This window comes from Staurois parvus, unplaced genomic scaffold, assembly GCF_062004578.1.
Source record: "Staurois parvus isolate SC_StPar_1 unplaced genomic scaffold, SC_StPar_1.0 ptg000673l, whole genome shotgun sequence".
NCBI classification, from domain to species: Eukaryota; Metazoa; Chordata; class Amphibia; order Anura; family Ranidae; genus Staurois; species Staurois parvus.
In genome coordinates, this window is record NW_028318469.1 from 710,271 (window position 1) to 733,775 (window position 23,505).

Below are 23,505 nucleotides of genomic sequence, written 5' to 3' on the forward strand. Positions count from 1 at the left end.
TGCTCCTGGTGGCCATGTAGAGCAGTGGCTGAGATCAGGAATGGTGGGTATGTGCTGCTGGCTGGGAAGCATTAAAGCAAGCTCTCAGTTTACTCCACATTGAAAAAAATAGGTTTTTATCTGTCCATTCTTTAAGGTGGGATTGTGTGCTGATAACTACCAAACACACCCAGATTTTAGATTGGAAATTGTATGCCACTGCTTGTGGTCCCTAGTCATTGATTTGGAAAATATTTTTACAGATCATCTTGAAATTAGGCCTTTAGCATGCATATGGAGTGTGCCTCTCATACCAGTGTGATTTGGTTAGTCTGTAATGTCTTTTTCCATTGAGACATCTTTGAACTGCCTCATTGGACACTTGTCAATGATAGTTGCTTATTTGAGTTTCTCGTAATTAAAAGTATATGAACTGTCATGATTTACAGAAAAGTCAGTAGCATAATGCTTCTAATTCTGCAGAACCTATCATGTTTGACATTTAATGGTTGCTTGCTTTACCTTCATATATTTGGAGAATAGTGTAGAGTGTGTACCAGAATCTATTGTATGGTGTATATGGGGTAACTAAATAATGTAAATAATTATACAAACCAATTGCATTTAAAGTAAGTGTTTTTATTATAAACTATGCATGGGCTTTAAAATTGTTCACAATGTATTTTAAATATGGAATGAGGCACTAAAGAACAGCACTGAAAATACAAATGGCTTGGCCATCAGGATTGAATTCCAAATGGCCAGATCTCCAAAACAAAGTCCGACCATGAATGATTTCAGTCCTGGGAGTACAACTTGTTGGGAAGGTAAAGTTCTATACAGTTTTGTAACCCTGGCCTGGCCATTTGCATTTTCCTGCTGTAGCTCACAAGGGACCTTCTTAAATGTCAAGATCAAGCAAGGCATCTTTTGGGAAACTAAACTTGGATTAGAGCCAAGGTGGCTTTGCCCTTGAAGAACTTCATGCACTTGTAGAAGTCTAGCAGCTGTGTGGATTTCTAAGAACGTTTTCCAGTTGTGGGTCTTGTCATGTGAGCAGCCACCAAGTATGCAGATACATATGTTCATGTACTGCACATGCTCAGATTCCCCCAGAATCTGTGCCACCTCTTTACTGTCTGGCTTTGTTGCACTTCACACTGTTTCCATACCCCAGCACTTCTTCCACCATTCACAAACACACTCCATGTAATTGTTAGATATCTGTTTGTTACCCCATTGGATTATTGTTCTACCCAACCATGCACCTCAATTCTTGAATCCTCACAGCATGGGTATGTTCATGATATGGCACCAGAATGTTTAAACCACTGATGAATGTCTCTTGTCTCTTCTTTTTCTCTTTCTCCCCACCGGGCTGTGTTCACTGGTTTCCCTCTCTTTCCACCTACTCTTCCCATCCGTTCACCAATAGGAAGCACGCTGACTGTCCACAGTTACTAGACGCAGAGGATATGGTCCGCATGCGAGAACCGGACTGGAAGTGTGTATACACGTACATCCAGGAGTTCTACCGCTGCCTCGTGCAGAAGGGGATGGTAAAAACCAAAAAGTCCTAGGACTTTTTCCAAGATAGACTTACTGGTGAGAATGCTATTTATCAGTACATAGGAAGCTGTTTGTGTACGCTGTCTTTGGGGAAGTGCAGTTTTCCATGCATTTGATGCTGAATGTCAAGAGTGTGAAGCGAGTGCTGAGAAGGGTTAACATGAAGAACACTGTCTGCTTTTTCTTAAACAATAAATTAAACAGCTATAGTACTTGGCTTGACACTTCAACCTGTCTTGTGAATTGACTTACTTCTGAGTGTTTCCAGAGAATCTCTTCCTTTCTGCTAAACAGCACATTCCAGCAGAAGAGACGTGTGCTTTAAAGTGGTTGTAAACCTCTAAAATTAAAAATGAATAAAGCCTATCCCTCTGCACTGTGCACTAGCTGAATCCAAAGCACGATTTCTGTCTCCCCTCTGCTATCTGCAGTAGTCACTTGTAACAGGCTATCCTGACACCACAGTATCTTGGGAGACGGCCTTACCCCACCTTAAGCACACGGAAGGTGACTGACAGCCTCAGCCATGCATGTTTCCCTATGAGACCCTGTAGATGCGTGTTCTTTCCCTCCACTCAGGTCTTGGATTACACTTGGCTTCCTGCTCTATGCTATGGCGTATGTGATGTCATATCCCTGCCCTCTCCCTGCTGGAGCTGAGAAGTAGCCTTTGGTCTGTGTGTTTTAGAAGGCTGCAGAGGACAGAGGGCCGCAGATAAAAAAAAGTACAACTTTTGTAGGAGAATTAATTTCATCTCTGTATCACCAGAGAGTTGACACTTCAGTGGGTATATGTAAGGGTTTACAGCCACTTTATGAGCAATCTGTGGAGTAGGAATCTAATTTAGTCTGTTCGAGACATTGAACTAATATGTATGAATATGTGTTGTGTGTAAAGGAGGTAAAGATTCAATTTTTAGCATTTGTACATAGTGTTGCTGGAACAAAACACTGAGCTTTGCTATTCTCCCTCTGCACTGGAGGGGTGCTTAGAAAATCTATGTTCTATACTGAGGCTTTCTATGTGAGCAAGGCCAGTTATCATATGTAGGTCCTGGACCTACATGATCCAGTAGGTCAAGGAGTATGATATACAAACTGACCTTCCTCATAGGGCAAGCCGTAGTACATGACACAGATTTTCCAAGCACCCTTCTGTGTAAACAGAATAGAAAAGCTCTCTTCTAGAGTACAGAGACTGCAGTAGGGGAATGTATTGGTCAACCAAAATAAATATATTTTAATTTTGACAATATACAAAATGTTTATGGGGTCTACAAGTGCATTTTAAGAACCAAAGATATGCATATAACTGAACTTTTTTGTTGTGTCTTTCATAATGTTAAGCAAGTTTTACCCAAGTAAATGTGAAACCAAAGTTAAAAAAAAAACCAAAAAAACTCCAATTTGTTGTACTGTGTGGGCTCTTGCTGCTCTAATTCTGCATGTGTGTCATACTGTATAGTGTGAACCCAGTTTGCCAGGGTATTTAGTACTTTAAACATCCTAATTTGTATCCGATGTTCTCTGTTAGCAAAGAAAGAAGATAAAGGTGTTGCATGGTTATATTTATTGAGTTGTCAGGTCATTTTTAAATATAGCCTGCTTTTAATAAAATATTTGACAAGTACTTAGAGAATATTAAAAACAAAGTATACTCACCTAGGTGGATGTAGCATTAACCTGCATCTATCCCTCCCACCCCTGCACAGAGAACTGAGCGATCAAAGACCGCTGATTACTCAGTTCTCTGTCTTTAGAGATGAGAGAGCCAGTGATTGTCAGTCACTGTGTCTCTTCTGTGCCCCTCCAGCACTCACTGGAGCATTGGACTATGGAGGGGGTGGGAGAAGCTGGCTCAGGCTCTCAATGGCTGGCTGAGAAGCTGAGCCAGCTACCGGTCCAAGCATCTGGGTGGGTCATGACATTACAGTCGAGATCTCTCCAGAGTCTAGACCAGCTGACAGTGGGCTTTAGCCCGCTGTCAGTTGAATACAGGTCACAGGAATGCAGAACAAAGTGCACTCCTGCGATCTCCAGGAGAAATAGGGCCAAAAGAGCTTTGGCAATAGTTATCCTTTAACTACTTAAGCATTAGAGCAATTTTTCCACACATGTAAAAATCTGCATTTTTGGCTATAAAATTACTTAAAATACTCAAAACTTTATATATATTTTTCTGTAAGCTGAGTACTAGTAAAATAAAAAGAGGTTTTTTTTTGTTTTGTTTTTAATGTTGCACGATATTTGTGCAACTGTTTATTAAATGCATATTTTCAGAAAAATTATAATAAAATGAAATTTATGGCAAACTCAGACAATACCCTTTTTTTTGGTAAAATTTTAAAAAATGAGGTTGCTTCAACTGAATAAATACCAAACCTGTCAAGTCTTAAAATTGCATGCACCTGTGATATTGCAAAAATGACAGTACCCACAAATCTCCATAGGCACTGCTTTAAAAGCCTTTACGCTTATCAGTTTAAAGTTAACCCAAATCTCAGGTGCTAGAACTATTGCTCACACTCAACATTTAGGGCAATACCTCCCATGTGTGGTGCACTCGTGGTTTACATACATGTGCGCACCCTGGGTGCATTTGCGTTTGCAGGTGTGTGCAGGGCAGTGGGGGTTGTGTTTACATTTTTTTTATACATTTTATTATAATTTTTTTTTTTTTTTACTTTATTTCTATCACAAGGTTTAACAAACCCCCATGTGATAGCATTGGGCATGTAACAAGTACTCTTTATGGAGACATTGGGGGGTATATTAGACCGCAGTGTCTCCCCTGCCCTCCAAAGCATCTAACCAAACCAAGATTTGCTAAGTTACATGCTGAGAGAATGAGGGCTCTGAAATCATTGTTGCTCCCGGTTTTATTCCAGGCAAAGGAGATTGCGGAATGGACGTTCTTCTGTCTCCTCCTGCCTGCCATTTTGAAGCCCTTCAATGAGGTCCCGACTTCATGGTAAAAGCAGGGGAGCCTGGGAACAACAAGGGAGGGTTTGAGGGAGCTGGTTGAGGGAAATGGGCACAAGCTGATGGCTACTGCTGCATACAACCAAAGAGCTGAACTGGTTAAACTTGCCATACACTAGTAGATTTTCAAATGAATATTCGTACAAAAATTCTTTGTACTTTTGATGACTAAACAAATGTTGTTCAGAAGTACTTCAAATTCTTGTTTGTTTTTAACCACCCAACCTCTGAAAGGTTTTACCCCCTTCATGACCAGGGCATTTTTTTTTTCTATTCAGCTCTGGGCTATTTTAACTGGAAATTTCTTGGTTAAGCAACACTCTACCCAAAAGCACACAATTTGAACTTTCTTTTAGTGGTATTTAATCACTGCTACCAAATTTTTTGCTATATAAAGGAAAAAAGACCAACATTTTTGAAGAAAAAACACACTTTCTCAGTTTCAGTTTTAAAAGCTTGCAAACAAATAATCTTCCTTCATAAATTTTGGCCAAAATGTATTTTGCTACATTTCTTTGGTGCAAAATAATCCAAATCCATGTATATAATTTAGTCAGTGTGAAAGTTAGAGTCCACAAACCATGGGATATATATTTGAAAATTGATCGATCCTGTTGTACTGACGGCCTATCTAATTTCTTAAGGTCTTAAAATGCCAGGACAGTACAAATGCCCCCCAAATAACCCCTTTTTGGACAGCAGGCAGTGCAAGGTATTTAGTAAGAAGCATGGCAAGTTTTTTCAAGTTGGAAGTTTTTGTCAAAATTTTTTGGAAAATTAAGAAATTAATTTTTTTCTTCCACTTTTTTTTGTTACATATTGTCACCAGTCCAGTACTGCATAATCATATGACTGGTGGTGCAGTGATCAAGGGATACTGACAGTACATAAAAAAAATTATATATATAAAAAATTTTAAACATTGTTTTTCTTTAACACGTTTTTACACTATTATTGCTTATAACAGCGATGATCACGGTTATAAGCAATAGTTTTAACACGGTTGTAAAACCTTACGGTTTTTTACTGTAATGCATTCTATGCATTAAGGTAAAAAAAAAACCTTCTGTGCCTGGGATCCCCCAAGCCCCTCTTATACTTACCTGCGCCCAGGGGCAGACTGACCATTTGGAAACTCGGCAGTGCCCGAGGGCCCGGGGTCAGTAGAGGGCCCCATGAGATGCCCCTGGTACCTTTTTCATAGGCTTTTTTGAGTTTGGGCAAGGACACAGGGGCCCCATAATCCCCTATTGCCCGGGGGCCCCATGAGTTGTCAGTCCGCCCCTGCCTGCGCCCCATCGCAATTCAACGCTGTGCATGAGAGCTGCAGCTCTGTCCCTCCTCATAAAGCAAATCGATTGCAGTGGGAGCTGTTGACTCCTACTGCTGTCAATCAAGCTCTGTGACAAGCAGGCAGGGGTGGGGCACTCGTGCAGGCTCGCTCCCAAGCCCCGCTATCTGCATCCATAAACACAGACAGCACGGCTTGGGAGTGAGTCCTCATGAGTGCCCCCATAGGAAGGCCCTTCCTGTGGGAGCACTGGATGAAGAGGAGGAGCCAGGAGCATTGGCAGAAGACCCGAGAAGAGGAGTATCGAAGCTACTCTGTGCAAAACCTTTGCACAGAGCAGATAAGTATGACACGTCTATTATTTTAATAAAAAAAAAAAAGAAAAAAACCACAAAGGAAGAAAAAAAATTTACAATCACTTTAACTGTCATGGCTTTTATTCATGACTGCTTACTTACTATTGTGATGCTGTGATTGGCTACAGCTAGTCACATGATACAGGATGCCAGGTACCATGTGATAACTGTGGGCCAATTATAGCTTTACAACAGTAAGCGAGTTGTCATTAATGGCCATTGATGACTATTTTGCTTCCATTGTAATCATGTGATTGCTTTGATTGGTCATTGCGGTTCAGAGCAGCTAGGTAACAAACATCATGATCCATTGTGTCCTCTGGACACAGCGGTCACTGGTTCTCAACACTGCGCCCCCAGGGGGCACGCCAGTGTGCATGAGCTTAGCAACACACAGGTACGTCACTGAGCCTATAGCTGCAGCCCGCTAGCACTAAATCTCCTGTTTACAGGCAGCCAGTGGTTAATATTTGATTTTTGGAATAAATTTAATTTTCCAAGCAAAAAATAACATAAGGATTTGACTCCACTAACAATCATAAACTCAAAAATAAGTATTCAAAATGAAAAATGTCAAACTACATTCTACTAGTGTATGGCCAGCTTTAAAAACATTTCAGCATGCTGGTAGAAAACCACGATGTAGGTACGTGAGAAGTGTTTGCCATGTACTGATTTCCCTGTTAGGTCCTCCTTATGGTGGGCGAGTGTTGCAAGTCTATAATCATTGCTTTAAAAAGTTCTCCGCTGACCTTTCCACTTTTTCAGAAATAGCTATAGAATAAAAGATTAATCGTCCGGTGAACAGTAGAGAAAAATATCCATATGTGATATTTTAATTGGCCGGCATGTTTCCACAGCTGATTTTTGTCTTGAGGTTTACAACCAATAGTCATATCTGTTTAATGTCCCTCAGCTAGAGGTATCTCATTGCTTGTCCTCTGGCGTGCTCAGATCTTCAGCAGATTGCTTGAACCATTCATCAGATCACAGTTGTGTTGGAAGAGTGTTAAATCCAGGAGATTTGTTATGCACTTATATGGAACGTAAGGAGGTTATTTCTGTAGATACATAAACTAGAGTGTGGAAATTATGAGTCACAGAGCTTGTGTATGTGCCCAGGCAGAGATCACCTTAATACCAGGGCCCCAGTACTGGGCATATACAGTGTATTTGCTGTCATAGTGGTATACCTTAACTAAAAGGATAGCAGAACAAGAACCCTCCATTTTGGTCCATATTTTTCCCACTGTAATTATTCACATCCGTACAAAAGAGTTGCTGATGACTTGATGTCATTTCATTTGGTATCACGCTGTCAACTAAAGCATGCTGGTTGGCAATACATGTCATACGATAGTATAGTTGTTTGGCCATTGCAGACGAGTATATCTATCTCAGAAGCTTCATACAAAAGCTGCCACTTTGTTTTGTAGGTTGCATACTAGTATCAAGGCAGTACAATTGAGCCCATTTAGGTAGCTGTAAGGTGAGGTGGCTGCCCAGAACTAGTTTGTGGTTTTTGAATCGGAGAATGGCTGCTCCCATCAGTATCCACTGAAACCTGTTTGAATTGGTTCTATTTAAGTGGAAATCTCACTTTTAATCAAGGAGACAACCCCTCTATTTCAGTTTTAAGTTTATGCTGGCCATACACTGCCTGAAATTTGGTTGGTTCAGCAGGAACAAGCTAAATGGACAATAAGGGTATGGCAGTCATTTCTCAACAGAAGTTGATTGTATGATCGATATCTGGACAAGTTGTTGGAAGGCAGTTGTGTTGCCTTTGTGCTCCCCTAAAGAAAGATCATACATGCTAAGCCCTTCTGTGGAGGTGCATTGCAAATGGTTGGAACAGGCATCGTTCAAGGTAAGTAACTTCAAAGGTTGGTACACGCACATTAGCAATGCCTGTGAGAAAATAAATAATGGAACTTTCTGAGAGTATGGGGTTCTTGTATCACATATATAGCAAAATTTGTTCAAGCCGGCCAACTGCAACAAAGAAATCTCTCCCTGGCTTGTCTTTTATTGGTACAATGCCCAATACCCGAATGTGCAAACACTTAAATGCATGAATGCCCAGGAACGATCACATGTTGTCAGTGCTCTGAACAGGCTTGATAGAGCAGAGCGGGTCACTGACCTGCAAAAGACTTCGATTGTCTGCTTGGATTCAGTGTGTGTGTGTATATGTGTGTGTTTAATCCACTGGTTTTATATGGGCATTTATTTGTATGTGAAAGTGTCTACCTGCAATTTTGCTGGTTATGTAGGGACTGCCCAGAAAGTATTGTTGATGCTTTACCAAGAATCCCTAATATTTAAACAAAAAAAATGCAAGATTTGCCAGAAAGAGTTATAGCATTCTTCAGAGGGTTCACCGAGAAGAATTTATTGCATATGGTTACATTCCTCTAAAATGTAAAAAAAAAAAAAAAAAAGGTGCTTGCTCTAGGCTGTCATCTTTATTCTGCCTTAATAACCTAGAGAGTCACTGGATCAAAAATTCATGCCAGGAATTCTGCTTGTATACTTGGTCCTGGCCAGTGGCCCTCTGAGCAAATCCAGGATCAGGATGACAAACCCATATCATGCATCTTTGCTCAAGTTTAGCAAAAAAAACTAAATATATATATCCTTATAGCTTTGCTCACATTACTTACCTGCAATGAAGCATGTCCCACCATGTGAGGCAGCTGGATCCTGGAGCAATCTCCACTGCAAGGATGCCTGTCCTCTTCAAGTGTCTGAACTTCTGCAGATGTAGTGGGCTAGCATCTTCAGGCAGAACAGCAGTAAGGCTGGTCTAATGGTACCTTCCTTCCTCCTCTTCCATTGACAAGAGGAGGAAGGGGAGGGCATGTCCCCTTCATATCACCTGTTCTTCCCGAAGACTTGAAGCTGTTAACCATTGCAACACCAGAAGTTCAGGGGCAGGAAGAAGACAGGCATTCCTCCACAGAAGATTTATCCAGGATCCAGTTGCCGGCACCACATGACATTATATATATATATATATATATATATATATATATATATATATAAATTTATTTATTTTTTTCACACTTCAGTAATGTGTCTAAAGCTGTAGGGATTTTTTTTTCTTAGTTAAACTTCAGCTTTAACAGTGTGAGACTATTCTTGGAACTGTAAACCTGATTTTCTTCTCTGCTACTGTAGACATACTAGTCTTCCCTCCAAGTATTATATATTCTCTCACTGGCCACTTTATTAGGTATACTTGCTCAATTGCTTGGTAACACAAATTGCTAATCTGTCATACACATGGCAGCAACTCAATGCATTTAGGCATCTAGATTTTGGTGAAGACTACTTGATCCCAAGCATCAGAATGGGGAAGAAAAGGGATTTAGGTGAATTTGAACGTGGCATGGTTGTTGGTGCCAGATGGGCTGGTCTGAGTATTTCAAAAACTGCTGACCTACTGGGATTTTCACTCACAACCATCTCTAGGGTTTACAGAGAATGGTCTGAAAAAAAGAAAATATCCAGTGAGCGGAAGTTATGTGGATAAAAATGCCTTGTTGAGGTCAGAGGAGAACGGGCAGACCAGTTGCTGCGTCATCAGATGGTAGGGTCAGAATGTGGCGTAAACAACACAAAAGCATGGATCTATCCTGCCTTTTAACAACAGTTCAAGCTGGTGGTGGTGGTGTAACTGTGTGGGGGATATTTTCTTGGCACTAGCAAGGTGTACTTAATAAAGTGGCCGATGAGTGTAGTTATCTGCTCATTTTATTGAGAATCTATGTACAGTCAGCATTTTTAAAAGAAGTAATGTGTTGGTACTTCATGTCCTATTTGCTTAGAGCATTTTTATGTAGCAGTGAATGCACCATTTACCCAACATTCACTGCAGATGAATCAATCACTAATTTTAAAACACATGCTCCAGGCAGATTTACCTGCAGTAAATGTTCCGTGATTTTTACATTGTCTGCTTTTTAAATATACCTTTTGATAGGCTTTGGGAAAGAGCTAATGATGTCCTCCAGTTTCAGCTGGTAAAAAATGTTTATGGCTTCTTTCAAAGGGTAAAATAAAAACTAGATTTACCTAAAACTGTGTAAATTACATTTTTTTTTTATACATTTATAGATTGTTCTGCTCTCAATGTCATCCTTATTTTTGTAAATGTATTTAGTCATGTTTATAGTCTTCTCACTGTCCTTTTTGTGTTTTTCTGCCCCTATTCAAATTCTTCCATTTTCCACCCTTATGAGCATCTTCTACTGTATTCTCACCATAGTGTTCCTCATAACAGGTATCTTGTGGACTGCGTCCCTCTGGTGGAAGTTGAGGACATGATGATAATGGGGAAGAAGCCAGATTCAAAGTGCGTTTTCACCTATGTCCAGTCCTTATACAACCATCTGAGGCGGCATGAGATGCGTCTACGCAAGAGTGAATTTTAATAAAGTCCTTTATTCCCCCTTGACGTCTCCTGGCACAGCACCAGCACCGTGCAGCTAATGCCACTGCACAACTTCACAAGTAACCCCAGGATCACTTGAAAGACATTTGTTGGGGTTATATTGTACTGTTAACATGTTTCTTGGAGTTACTGACTGTATATATGACTCTGCTTTTGTTTACGCCTCTTCACCCTAACTTGCGTGTGGCCAGAGCCTTGTAATACATTGCCATGCAATGCACTGTATCCCTATGGAAATACTTAGGCTGTTATCAAGTGCTGTGCTGGTAGGAATTTATCACTACCTTCCATCCCGTTCCCCTTCCACAGATTAATATATTTAGATAGTATTTTAAATATAGCACCAGGTAAGCGCTGGACCTTTATAACAACCACAAGCTATAGAATGGTCACCAGAGTCTCATAGCTTTCCATTATCTTGCACAATTCATTGGTTGTCTGCGCTGCAGGTCTCTCTGGAATGGAGCTAGAAGCACTCAGGTCCTCAGAAATAACCTCATTTACTATTGAAACTGCGTGACAGAGGTAACAACTATACAGAATATCTAATCAGAATTTTGTTCAACAGTAAAGCCAATTGTTGTGTTTTTTTTTTTTTGTTTTGTTTTTTTGTGCGTTTTTTTCTTTTTTCATGAAAATTGCTAAAAGTAGTGCTATGTAGGTGCCTTAGGCTCAGGCAACCTGGCACCTACACTTTTTAGCTAACACAAAGTAATCTACATATGCTGAATGAACAGCAACATGCACATACAAAGAATAATGTATATACTTGCAGCGAACTGGCGCTCATTATAACACTACGTTCCAAAGGGCTGAGCTATACTGTAGTCTGCATCACTGGCCTTTAAAATCAGGAAAACAACTACACTATCTCTAGTCAGAAAAAAAGATCGCGTATCCAATATTACTAACATAGCAACTACAGTATTTTTGGAGGGGAAACTGTTGCTCCTCTTTAAAGCTGACTTTTAATATAAGAACACTCACCTGTCCAGGGTTCCAGCGATGTCCTCACCCGAGCCAATTCTTCAGTTGACTTCAGGTCCAAGCGCCGGCATCTTAAGCAAGGGAAACTGACAGTGAAGCCTTCTGGCTTCACAGCCAGTTCCTGCTGCGTATGCGTGAGCAACGCTGTGCTTTGTGAGGTGTCTCAGAAGGCTGTAAGATGGGGGGACTAACTTTTGCTCAGATGCCCTCCCAACAAAAAAAGTGTCAAATGTGGCAGTGGAAGGAGTGGGGCTTGCAAACAAGCAAAACTTCCCCTTTGTGGTGAAGCTCCACTTTAACTTAAAATTTTTAATGACTTAAAATGTAATGGTGGGGTAATAAAAGGGTAGAAATTATTTACCAGGCTCCTTTCAATGCCAGGCATTTGATACTCTGCTGAAGGCGAGAATCTGACAATCTCTGATCTTCAGGGATCACATGACCACATGCAGAAGATGGAGTTTGCATGGGTATTTTCAGTCTATTGATCTCTATCCACCCCAGCAAGAACCCCCTTTCTCCCCAACTTTGTCCAAAATTGACAAAGTGAGTGTCTGAGTTAACATTTGAGTATTGGTCTTCACCTGCAGAGTGTTCTTGGTAATATTTGTAAGTTCTACCCAGGGGCGGACTGACCATTCGGGCACTGCCTGAGGGCCCAGAATCAGTAGGGGGCCCCATGAGATGCCCCTAGTACCTTTTTCATAGGCTTTTTTTGGGTGTGGTTTGAGTGTGGGCGAGGACACCGGGGCCCCATGATCCCCTATTGCCTGGGGGCCTCATGAGTTCTCAGTCTGCCCCTGGTCCTACCCAAGCTCTATAGCAAAGTAGACTGTGTACGATGAGTGTGCACAGAGTGAGTTGGGAAGTACAGTGTACGTTGTTGCAATTTTAAGTATGTTGCACCTTGCACAGCTCCGTGCTAACACAGATATAAAAGAAAAGAAAACCGCTTTCCAGATTTGTGATAAGTTTCCCATTCACTGCAGTGAATGCAGCCCTTGGAGTACTCTTTTAGTGCGCTAGGAATGTGAAGACAGAGGATCTTTTTCACTCTTTAAAGCCTTGTTGTGAACAAGCCCTTAGAATTCTGGATACACAGATGGTGACAGTTAACTTCCCTAGTGTTTATCAGGTGCACTTTTCAGTGTGCTGTGATATTGTATAATTGTGCGCATAGCATTTTCTGTCAAATTTCTTAAAATGATCGCAGCTAACTGGTATTCCTGAATTCTATAATGGATGGAAGACAAATTTTCATTGATGACTTTCAGTCTCCGTTTTCATAGAAGTGCTTACCTAGTAATGTACCTATGTTTGTCTCCGTAGGATAAATGACCACGTGTCAGCCTTAAGCTGCTCATACAGTTTTTGAATTTCAGACAGTTCCCAATGAACCAGCCCAACTTAGTGTGAGGCCCTGCCAGTTTACCCCTAGCCAACATTTGAAGAATCAAAATAGCCAGGCAGAAAATTGTCAGACAAACAGCAGTTGCATCCAATCAGATGCAGCCAAAGTTTGGGTATTTTGATACCTGCTGTCAGAATATAATGGCCACAGCAAAAGATTGTCCATCTGTGCTGTGTAGAGCATAGGTGGAGGAAATCTGTGTGCATGACCAGCCTTGATAACTCATGCCTGAGCAGAGCCTTTTTATTTAGGCACTAATATACCTACAAAAAAAATAATCCTTGATCATAGGTCCTAACCAAGCCATGACATGGTAGTGAATGCTTCTTCTCTATCAGGAGAGGCCTACAGTGAACATCTTGGATGGCTACACAATAAAATGCTGCAGACTGGCCAAAGGGCTGTTCTTTACACTGTATCTGACCATTCAATGTTCACTTATGAGGAATTTTCATTAGTGCACAGTAAATGCTTGATAAGGCAGTTGCAGATAATGCTAGGTTGTTGAGATACCATCTGTATAAATGTAGGACTCCTGCTGAGCACAACTGAGTGTTTCTACGTTTAGGAATGGCACTTTAATGTATTGTTCTACAGTATTGAGTCTCTTTTGTTTATTCTTCCATTTTTAGAGGAGTGTAAGAAATACTCAGATTCATCACTTTTAAAAATAGATTATTAGATGCTTTTTATTAAAAGCAGGACTTTTGATGTAGCTGTCAACTTTCTTATGCCCCAAATAGTTTTGTATTGTGTATCCATGAACAACCTGTAATACCAAGAGTATAATATAACCTAGAGCAGCAGGGCGTTTTTGGCTTTCTGTGTCTTCTTGTTTTTTAGATGTTGTATGCTAGCTAAAATAATGTAAAAGGATGTTTTCCACAACCCTGGCCATCAATAAGATGAAGACTTTAAAAGCATTCGAAATATACCCCAGCAGTCTACCAAACTCACACATCCCAAACTGCACATGAAGCTTCATCTTATCCTTTGGTTCAGTGGTGTCCATTAGTTACCTTTTTATTTAAAAAAAGAAAACCGTATGAAAAGTAGATGTTTGATTTTCTAGTTAGTACTAGGAGAAATAAAAATATTTCCTGTGTAAATTCACGACACCAAGCCATCAAAAATCTGAATAGGGTATTCTATCACAGAAATGTACATACATCTAAAATGTGGTGAAAAGGAAGGATCTTCTCCAAAAATAGGTCAAATTATGATGCTCCAGTTGTCACACTTCACCACAATATTTAATGAAAATTTCACCTCTGAAGTCCAGAACTTTATTGAATAGAGTTCCTGCAAATTCTTTTTTGCAGTAAACTATAGAAACCAATCAGAATTGACGTTGCTGATGTTGGACCAGTGCAAAATAAATTCTGAATGGCTATTATATGTTACCGTGATCAAAATAACTCTTATTACATAAGACCAAAAGACCCCTTTCCCATAAAGTGAGGAGTTTGTTTAGACTAATAGGCCAAATAGTTGCCATTTTTTGGAAGAACTGTAAGACGGTGCAGGTATGTAATACTGTACAACTGTTTTACATCCAGTGGTATTCTGACACATTTTCAAGTGCATTACACTTATATGAATAAACGTTCCTGTTTTCTTGCAGAGCCACTCTAGTGTTGGCTGTCGACTCTCAATAGACCCTTTTATTGTGACAAATACAAATGTATATCTGGAACAGTTCCTACAGCTTGGCGCTCTCCTCCTTTCTCGCCATACAAGTTATTGTATCATGGCTAGCACACCCAAACATACAAAAAGTGCATGGAGTGTGTATTCAAATTTACAGACCCATGCATACTGCCCTTGGCTTTAAGCTTCCTTGCTAACACCGACTGCCAGGTGCAAAGGTTTAACATGAAAAAAACTCTTGCTTACCCAAACACTGAAGAAGAAGGTGGCCAATTTTTCCTGTTTAATGTAACAATCTCAACACTCTGTGGATCTTTTAATTTGTTTTTAATAATTGAAGTGCAGCAAAGGTTTTTATTAATATTTGGTCTGTGGGTTATGCTCGTCTATTTTCTTTGACCCCGTTTTATGGCTACATTTTAAACACAGAAATATTTTAGTACCCAGGCCTAAAAGTTCAGGAGTTTGGGTGCCTACATTTATTGTGTATGTTACGCCCTCAAATGCTTTTGGTTTTATTATGCATACTTGACTGACATACCAATGAAGAGCACTGTAATGTATGCAGTTCACCAGAGCCTAACAAAGAAAAAAAAAATAAACGGGTTTTATCGTTCTGTCTGTTGTGAACAGAAAGCTTATATCACTCCTCATACACAGCTTATGTGTACAACTATTTTTATACACCAGCGTGTTATTTTAATAAAGTTATATTGACTTATTTCTTGAGTGTGTTTTGTGGTTTGTTTTTTTTTGGTTTATTTTTGACATGCAGCGATTTCTGCATACAAAACATAGCTGATGTATCTTAGTTCCCATTCACAGCAGATACAGTGGGATGCATTTCTTAACACATTCTCACTGTATAGAGCAGCCTTTCTTAACCAGGGACCCAGACACCCTGGGGTGCCTTGAGGATTCTTCAGGAATGACTTGGCAAATCTCTAAAAATTGCCCAAAACTTGTATACAAGCTAGAGGGTGGAACAAGCCTGCCTTTTAGTTACACAAAGCCACAGGTTTTCATTGTACACCATTACGACCTTCTAGCCACCGGCGTCCTGACCACCAATGACATCATCATTTGATAAGGAGGATGTCAGCTGCCTGCACAGCATCCTAGTTTGACCCTCCCCTGCCCCTCTCCATTAAGTGCTGGGGTCACATTAGCTCAGTGATGGAGAAAAACTGAGGGATAAGAGAAACATTGGAATACTAGTCAGTACCAGTGTGCAAAAGTGTGTTTTCTTTGGAAGAATAAATCACTTCTAATGTTGGGTGTCCTACATGTGAGGATGTCGCTGCGTTATATAAAACTATTAGAATAGTTTCTCACATTTTAGAATTGGGCGCCCTTTTTAAATTATGAACAGTCTCCAAAATGGGGTGCCTCAAAACTGTCCATTATTTTAAAGGGCGCCTCAGGAATGTCCATAATTTTGAAGGGTGCTTTGACTGAAAAAAGATTGAGAAACACTGGCATAGACAGTCTAAAATCAATGTTGGCTTATAAGAATTGTTAACACCATTACCTTGTGGTCCAGTGCAGTTCAGTGAAAAAAGTACAGAAAGCTGCTTTCTTTTCACAATGGAAATGTGCAAAAACACGTCAAATAAAAATTTTATGAATGTGACTGGGAACAAAAAAACTAATTTGGTTCCTTTGCTCTGTCCTTCCCTATGTCAAAAATTCTTAGAAAAAATGCACTGTAAATGCCCGTGGAAATGTGTAAAAACTGTGCAGTTTCTCCTGTGATTGGGCCCTTAGACTGTTATTTATATTTGTATTTTTATTAAAGTTTTTCAAAGTTTACAAAATATATAAAAAATACAGCATAGCATAAATATACTAGCAAAAGCATACAACATTCCTGGTAGTGATGAGAATTAAAAAACAAAAATAAAAACACTGTGCAACAAATAAGCACGTAAAGACAGATCAAATATGTAGCAAACAGATAAATTAATCCTTGCTAAAGCTTTCTTAATGAGAATATATCACTTCAGCTGGCCTACCGCACCACTTAGAGAGCTAAAAGGGAATCGGCCTATTATGTAACCTAGTTAAAGCATAAATGTCATACAACATCAAATACAGAAAGTGCCGTACAAGGTAAAAGGGTAAGGAAGCAGAGGGACATGGGAAAAAATTATTAAAAAAACATAACCATATGATTAAGTAGAAAAAACATGAACAAGGTCACACCAGGTTATAAACACTGATACAGTCTGCAGAAATTATGTAGAGGTAAGGTCAGAAAGTATGGTACAATGTAATGCAGGAGGGCCAAAAGGTGTCCCATGGTTGCCAATATTCTATTAAAAGACTCAAGTTTATCCCCAACTTTTGCTGTAAGGTGTTGCAAGAAAAAAAACATAAAAACCAGACTAAAGCACAACCTCAATATATCATAATCTAATGTGTCCCTAAATAGATACAGTGGATCTAAAAAGTCTACACACCCCCTTAAAATGTCAGGCTTCTGTGATGTTAAAAAATGAGACAAAGATAAATAATTTCAGAACGTTTTCTACCTTTTAATGTAAACTGTACAACTCAGTTGAACAACAATCTGAAAATTTTTACATGGAGGGAAGTAAAAATTAAAACATTAAAATAATATGGTTGCATAAGTGTGCACACCCTTAAACTAACACTTTGTTGAAGCACTTTTTGATTTTATTACAGAACTCAGTCTTTTTGGGTATGAGTCTATCACCATGGCACATCTTGACTTGGCAATATTTGCCCTCTCTTCCTTGCAAAAACACTCCAAATCTGTCAGATTGCGAGGGCATCTAATGTGCACAGCCCTCTTCAGATCACCCCACAGATTTTCAATCAGATTCAGGTCTGGGCTCTGGCTGGGCCATTCCAAAACTTTAATCTTCTTCTGGTGAAGCCATTCCTTTGTTGATTTGGACGTATGCTTTGGGTCATTGTCATGGTGAAAGATGATTTTCCTCTTCATGTTCAGCTTTCTAGCAGAATCCTGAAGATTTTATGCAAATATTGACTGGTATTTGGAACAGTTCATAACTCCCTCTACCTTGACTAAGGCCCCAGTTCCAGCTGAAGAAAAACAACCCAAAGAATGATGCTGCCACCACCATGCTTCACTGTGGGTATGGTGTTGTTTTGGTGATGTGCAGTGTTGTTTTTGCACCAAACATATCTTAAAATTATGGCCAAAAAGTTATACCTTGTTTTCATCAGATCATGACACATTTTCCCACCTGCTTTTGGGAGACTTCAGATGTGTTTTTGCAAAATTTAGCCGGACGTGGATGCTTTTCTTTGTAAGAAATGGCTTCCGTCTTGCCACTCTACCCCATAGCCCAGACATATGAAGAATATGGGAGATTGTTGTCACATGTACCACACAGCCAGTACTTACCAGATATTCCTGCAGCTCCTTTAATGTGGCTGTAGGCCTCTTGGCAGCCTCCCAGACAAGTTTTCATCTCGACATTTTAACAGGGGTGTGTAGACTTTTTATATCCACTGTATGTATGTATGTAAAAGACCCAGAAATGTCCTGACACATGTAATAAAAGAAGAAAATTATCACTTTATTTAAAACTTTGAACATATGAAAACCCATCGTAAGGTTCTCCTTACTTCAAGAACAGTGTTGAGAAATTGATTCTGGGACGGGGGCACAGTAGACCTCCAATGCATTGGCATAAGCCATCTAGATGTGGTCAAAATGTGGGTGGCCATTTTCTTGGATGATTAGATAACACCTGGGAAGGGTTGACCAAGCAAAAAGTTATTTAAATGGCAATCTGTCATCGTTCAGCATGACCGAGCTAAGCAGTGAGGAGTGCTTCCTCCTTCTGTGTCACCTTACCAAAAAAAAAAGAAGCCTCAGATGCATTGCTCATTGGTCAGCATGGTCACATGTCTGCACTTGCTATTGCAAGCATTATGATAGATACTTACTCTAACGCTGCATATTACAGGGCTACAGAGCTTAATCATAGAGAACATAGAGCTCTCTATGATTAATTCTTGTCCGGAGGGCAAAACATGTCAGAGGAGCCTAACCAGTATCTATATAGTGGCTGTGTTCCAATGTGCCACATTTCTACCCTTTGTTTTCCGATCTGTTTTTGCTAGCCTGGTTGAACTTGTTTGAACATCAGCACATAATCTGTGCTTTGGACTACAGGGGGAAGTTTTTTAGTGCTAGAGGTGACTGGTATATCTGTAACATCTTACACCCTGAATGTGGGTGTAACATGTTACCGAAGGTAAACTTTAACTACATATTTATTTTTCATTAATTGATGGACAAGGGAAGCCAGATACTGTTGGGTTATATTTCCAGCTACAGGAGGACTGGACACTGGCAAACATAAAATATGTAAGCCAGCCCAGGATAAACCTTCCTCTAACCAGCATGCAGCAGTTTTTTTTTCTCTGTTTTGCTAGTGCACTAGGAGGAAAGATGTATTTTCTCTGGCTCTCCTGAGAAACATTTAAGCAGTTTTACTAGAGTTTTTGGCTTGGTTTGTTTTTGGATGTTTGTTTCAACTGTCATCAGTCAACCGTGTTCCTCGCTACATCACTGCTTGAGCTGGAAGGTATCTGGAATGGCCTTACCTCATCCTGGCTTTGGGGTGCTGAACCTGGCTAACCTGCAATGTGACAGGTTGGCACTGGGTTCTGCTTCCAGATTTAGAGCTGTGGCATTGCCTTAGCGCTTGACCTGTCTCTGAAGACTCACTTTTTCAGGTAGGGCACCAAGAGCCACCTAATTGAAATGGTGCAAATAAATTTCCCACCAGCACTGTTTTCACCACAGAAAGAATTAAGATTGAGGGACTACTGACATCTACTCAGTGGAGTGTTATGTGCGGCGCACGATTTCCCAAAAGTCAGTGTAAAGGAAGCATCAGCCCGCCGCTGCTATGGTTTTACAAAAGTCTCACATGGAACACGTGGAAGCTAAAATAACTGGAGCGGCTCACAATTGATATGATTCAAAAATATTTAGACAGAATAAAGGTGAATAAAGCACCTGGACCGGATGGCATATACCCACGGGTCCTTAAAGAATTGATCTCTGTCATTTCAAAGCCATTGTTTCTAATTTTTAGGGACTCTTTAATGACTGGCATAGTACCACTGGATTGGCAAAAGGCCAATGTGGTGCCAATGTTTAAAAAGGGGTCAAAATCTTTACCAAGTAATTGTAGACCTGTTAGTTTAACATCTATAGTTGGGAAGATACTGGAGAGTGTAATAAAAGACCACATAGATGAGTTCTTGCTGGAAAAAATATTTTAACCAGCAGACAGCATGGATTCATGAAAGACAGAAGATGTCAAACAAATCTGATTTCTTTTTATGAGGAGGTGACCAAAACTTGGACAGGGTGGACGTGGTATACTTAGATTTTGCAAAAGCATTTGACACAGTTCCCCACACACAGCTAATGTGTAAGGTAAAGTCTACAGGTCTGGAAAAATCTGTATGTAAATGGATAGAAAACTAGCTAAAAGATCGTATTGAAAGAGTAGTGGTTAACCATTTCCCTCCCGGCCTATGGCCAGATGGCGGCCGGCAAAATCCTTCAGCGTTCCAGGTGGACGCCATATGGCGTCCTCCCGGGCATGCGGAGTTTGCGCCCCTGTAGAGCCGCGCAGCAGCGCAATCTGTCACCAGCCGCGTACCTCGGACATGGCCGATGACAGATCTGAGTACTGCCCCCGTTGCCGGTACCATGTGACCTGCTGTGACCAAGCACAGCAGGTCACATGACAGTAGTATACAATGGATGGCTTCATTCATGCCATCCATTGTATACTAGTGTGCCTAGCTGTGAATGGTCACAGCGATCACATGCACAAGCTGGGCCAATCACAGCCCAGCTGTGTCATGTGATTAGCCGTGGCCAAATCACAGCTAGGCACGAAAAAAAAAAAAAAAAAAAGCCCTGAATGAATCGATGCCATTTAGGTAAATGCTTGCTTATAGTAAAGTAATTCTTTGCTATAAGCAAATTGTGTAAAAAAAAAAATAAAATACTGATCACTTCCCCAAAGTAGTACAATGTTACTATGGTAACATTGTACTACTTTGGTCATAGTGAAATATGAAAAAAAATCTTAAAAAAAAAAAAGAAAAAAAAATTAATAAAAAAATTATAAAACATTTAAAAAAAATTAAATTTTTTTTTTTTTTCATACTGTCACCAGTCTGTCCCTGATCACTGCCATGCCAGTTATATGATGACGCTGTACTGCACTAGTGACAGTATGTAAAAAAAATAGTGAAAATAATTTTTTAAATTTTTTCATTTTCCGAAAAATTCTGACAAAAAAAATACAACTTCAAAAAACTCGCCATTCCTCTTATGAAGTACGTCGGACTGTGTACTGTTCTGACATTCTTGGACCTCAAGAAATTAGATTGGCTGTCAGTACTTCAGGATTGATCAATTTTCAGATCTATACCATAGTTTGTGAACTCTATAACTTTCCTAAAACCTAAAAAATACATCCTAATTTGGGTTATTTTCACCAAAGACATGTAGTAGAATACATCTTGGCCTAAATTTATGAAGAACAATTATTTATTTGCAAACTTTTATAACAGAAGCAAAGAAAATGTGGGGTTTTTTTTTCAAAATTTTTGGTCTTTTTTTCTTAATTTAGCAAAAAATAAAAACCCCGGCGGTGATTAAATACCACCAAAAGAAAGCTCTAGTTGTGTGAAGAATGATAAAATTTTAGTTTGGGTACAATGTTGTATGACCGCGAAATTGTCATTCAAAGTGTGACAGCGCTGAAACCTGAAAAATGGCCTGGGCAGGAAGGGGGTAAAAGTGCCCGGTATGGAAATGGTTAATTATTCATACTCTGAATGGTCTAGGGTCATCAGTGGTGTACCCCAAGGTTCAGTGTTGGGATCCTTACTTTTTAATATATTTATAAACGATATAGGGTCTGGGATTATAAATCCCATTTCAGTCTTTGCAGATGACACCAAGCCGTGCAGTGGAATAACGTCCTTCCAGGATGTCTCCAATTTACAAGCCGACCTCAATGCACTGTTTAATTGGACAACTGTGTGGCAAATAAGGTTTAATCCATAAATAAATAGTGTGGCGCTCAAAATAAATAAATAGATAAATATGAAAATATGTGACCAAATAAATAAATGCACATGAAAATATAAATATGTGACCAATTCATATAGTGTAATCCATGAAATACTCCCAAAAAAAATGACATAAAATAAATATCAATACATAATGAATAACTGTGTATCATATAAACCTCAAGTGATCACATATACAATTAATCTAGTGTCTAAGATAAATGATCAAAATCATGCTTATACATAAAAAATATATCATATTTAGTGACCAAGTAATATTGCACCCTATACAAAGTGAAAAAAGTGCTAAAGTGCCAAAACAGGTGCAAAAAACATATATTCAAACTTCTGGATAATCAATGGAAAACACAGTCCATCAGGTGATAGGTATAACCATGCGATGTGTGGTGATAAAAAATTCGTGATTTGTGCCAAACTCCTCTCCTAAAGGTGGCTAGATTGCCTCCTCACCTCCTCCCGGTGACCCCTAGGGGCCAGCAGGCTTGCAGGATCACCCTGGATCCCTAATTCAAATAGGCCAGCAGCTTTTCTCCTTCATTAGATTCCTTTGTGAGACTCCTATTTCTCTTACTCAGCCAAGATGTCTCTGAAGAACAATGGCTCACCAGTCCAGTGAGCCAAGAAAGAGAATGCCCTCTAAGTGCAGTATTAATGACTCCTTTATTTGAAAGTATAGAGTAGCAACACTCACATTTCCTGGCAATCCACCCTCCTCACCGATGTGTTGGTACACTGCATGTGAATGGGACTTCCTAGGTGCAGCAAGATGGCGCCGCACGCCGGAAGTGCGTCACCACGCACCGGAAACTGCGGACTCGCGAACCTACGCGTTACGTCACTGTCTGCTCGTGACTTCCTCGGGATGGACTGTGTTTTCCATTGATTATCCAGAAGTTTGAATATATGTTTTTTGCACCTGTTTTGGCACTTTAGCACTTTTTTCACTTTGTATAGGGTGCAATATTACTTGGTCACTAAATATAATATATTTTTTATGTATAAGCATGATTCTGATCATTTATCTTAGACACTAGATTAATTGTATATGTGATCACTTGAGGTTTATATGATACACAGTTATTCATTATGTATTGATATTTATTTTGTCATTTTTTTTTGGGAGTATTTCATAGATTACACTATATGAATTGGTCACATATTTATATTTTCATGTGCATTTATTCATTTATTTATTTGGTCACATATTTTCATATTTATTTATTTATTTATTTATTTATTTATTTATTTTGAGCGCCACACTATTTATTTATGGAGTTTACACTGTATTAGGTATCAACAGGGGAGTGTTGGCAGCTTAAGGTTGGTCTTTCACCATTTATAGCGCAGGAGGATTTCTGATTATTTATAAATGAGTTTTAATGTTGATAAATGTAAGGTTATGTACTTGGGGGGCCAAGAATATACATGCATCATACATACTAGGGGGAGTACAACTGGGGGAATCAATGGTGGAGAAGGATCTGGGAGTTCTGGTAGATCACAAGCTTAATAATGGCATGCAATGCCAAGCTGCGGTTTCTAAAGCGAGCAAAATTCTCTCGTATTAAAATAGATATGAACTCCAGAGAGAGATATCATTCTACCCCTGTACAAATCATTAGTAAGACCTCATCTGGAATATGCAGTTCAGTTTTGGGCACCAATTCACAAAAAGAACATTGGGGAACTG

At 39.6% G+C, this 23,505-nt stretch overlaps 1 protein-coding gene across 2 annotated transcripts in view; it reads left to right on the plus strand.

Annotated features, from left to right (window-relative positions):
• The window catches only part of SMTN (smoothelin), a 188,172-nt gene extending 172,767 nt beyond the window's left edge, over positions 1–15,405 (plus strand). Inside the window, exons 19-20 of one of the 2 annotated variants that reach the window (XM_089652204.1) lie at positions 1,415–1,584; positions 10,466–10,604. In XM_089652204.1, coding sequence (XP_089508330.1) covers positions 1,415–1,559 — 145 coding nt within the window. In that variant the 3' untranslated portion in view covers positions 1,560–1,584; positions 10,466–10,604. Of the gene's footprint in view, positions 1–1,414; positions 1,585–10,465 lie in introns of both variants that reach the window. The other variant, XM_089652203.1, reaches the window with a different exon arrangement.
• The last annotated feature ends 8,100 nt before the right edge of the window (positions 15,406–23,505 follow it).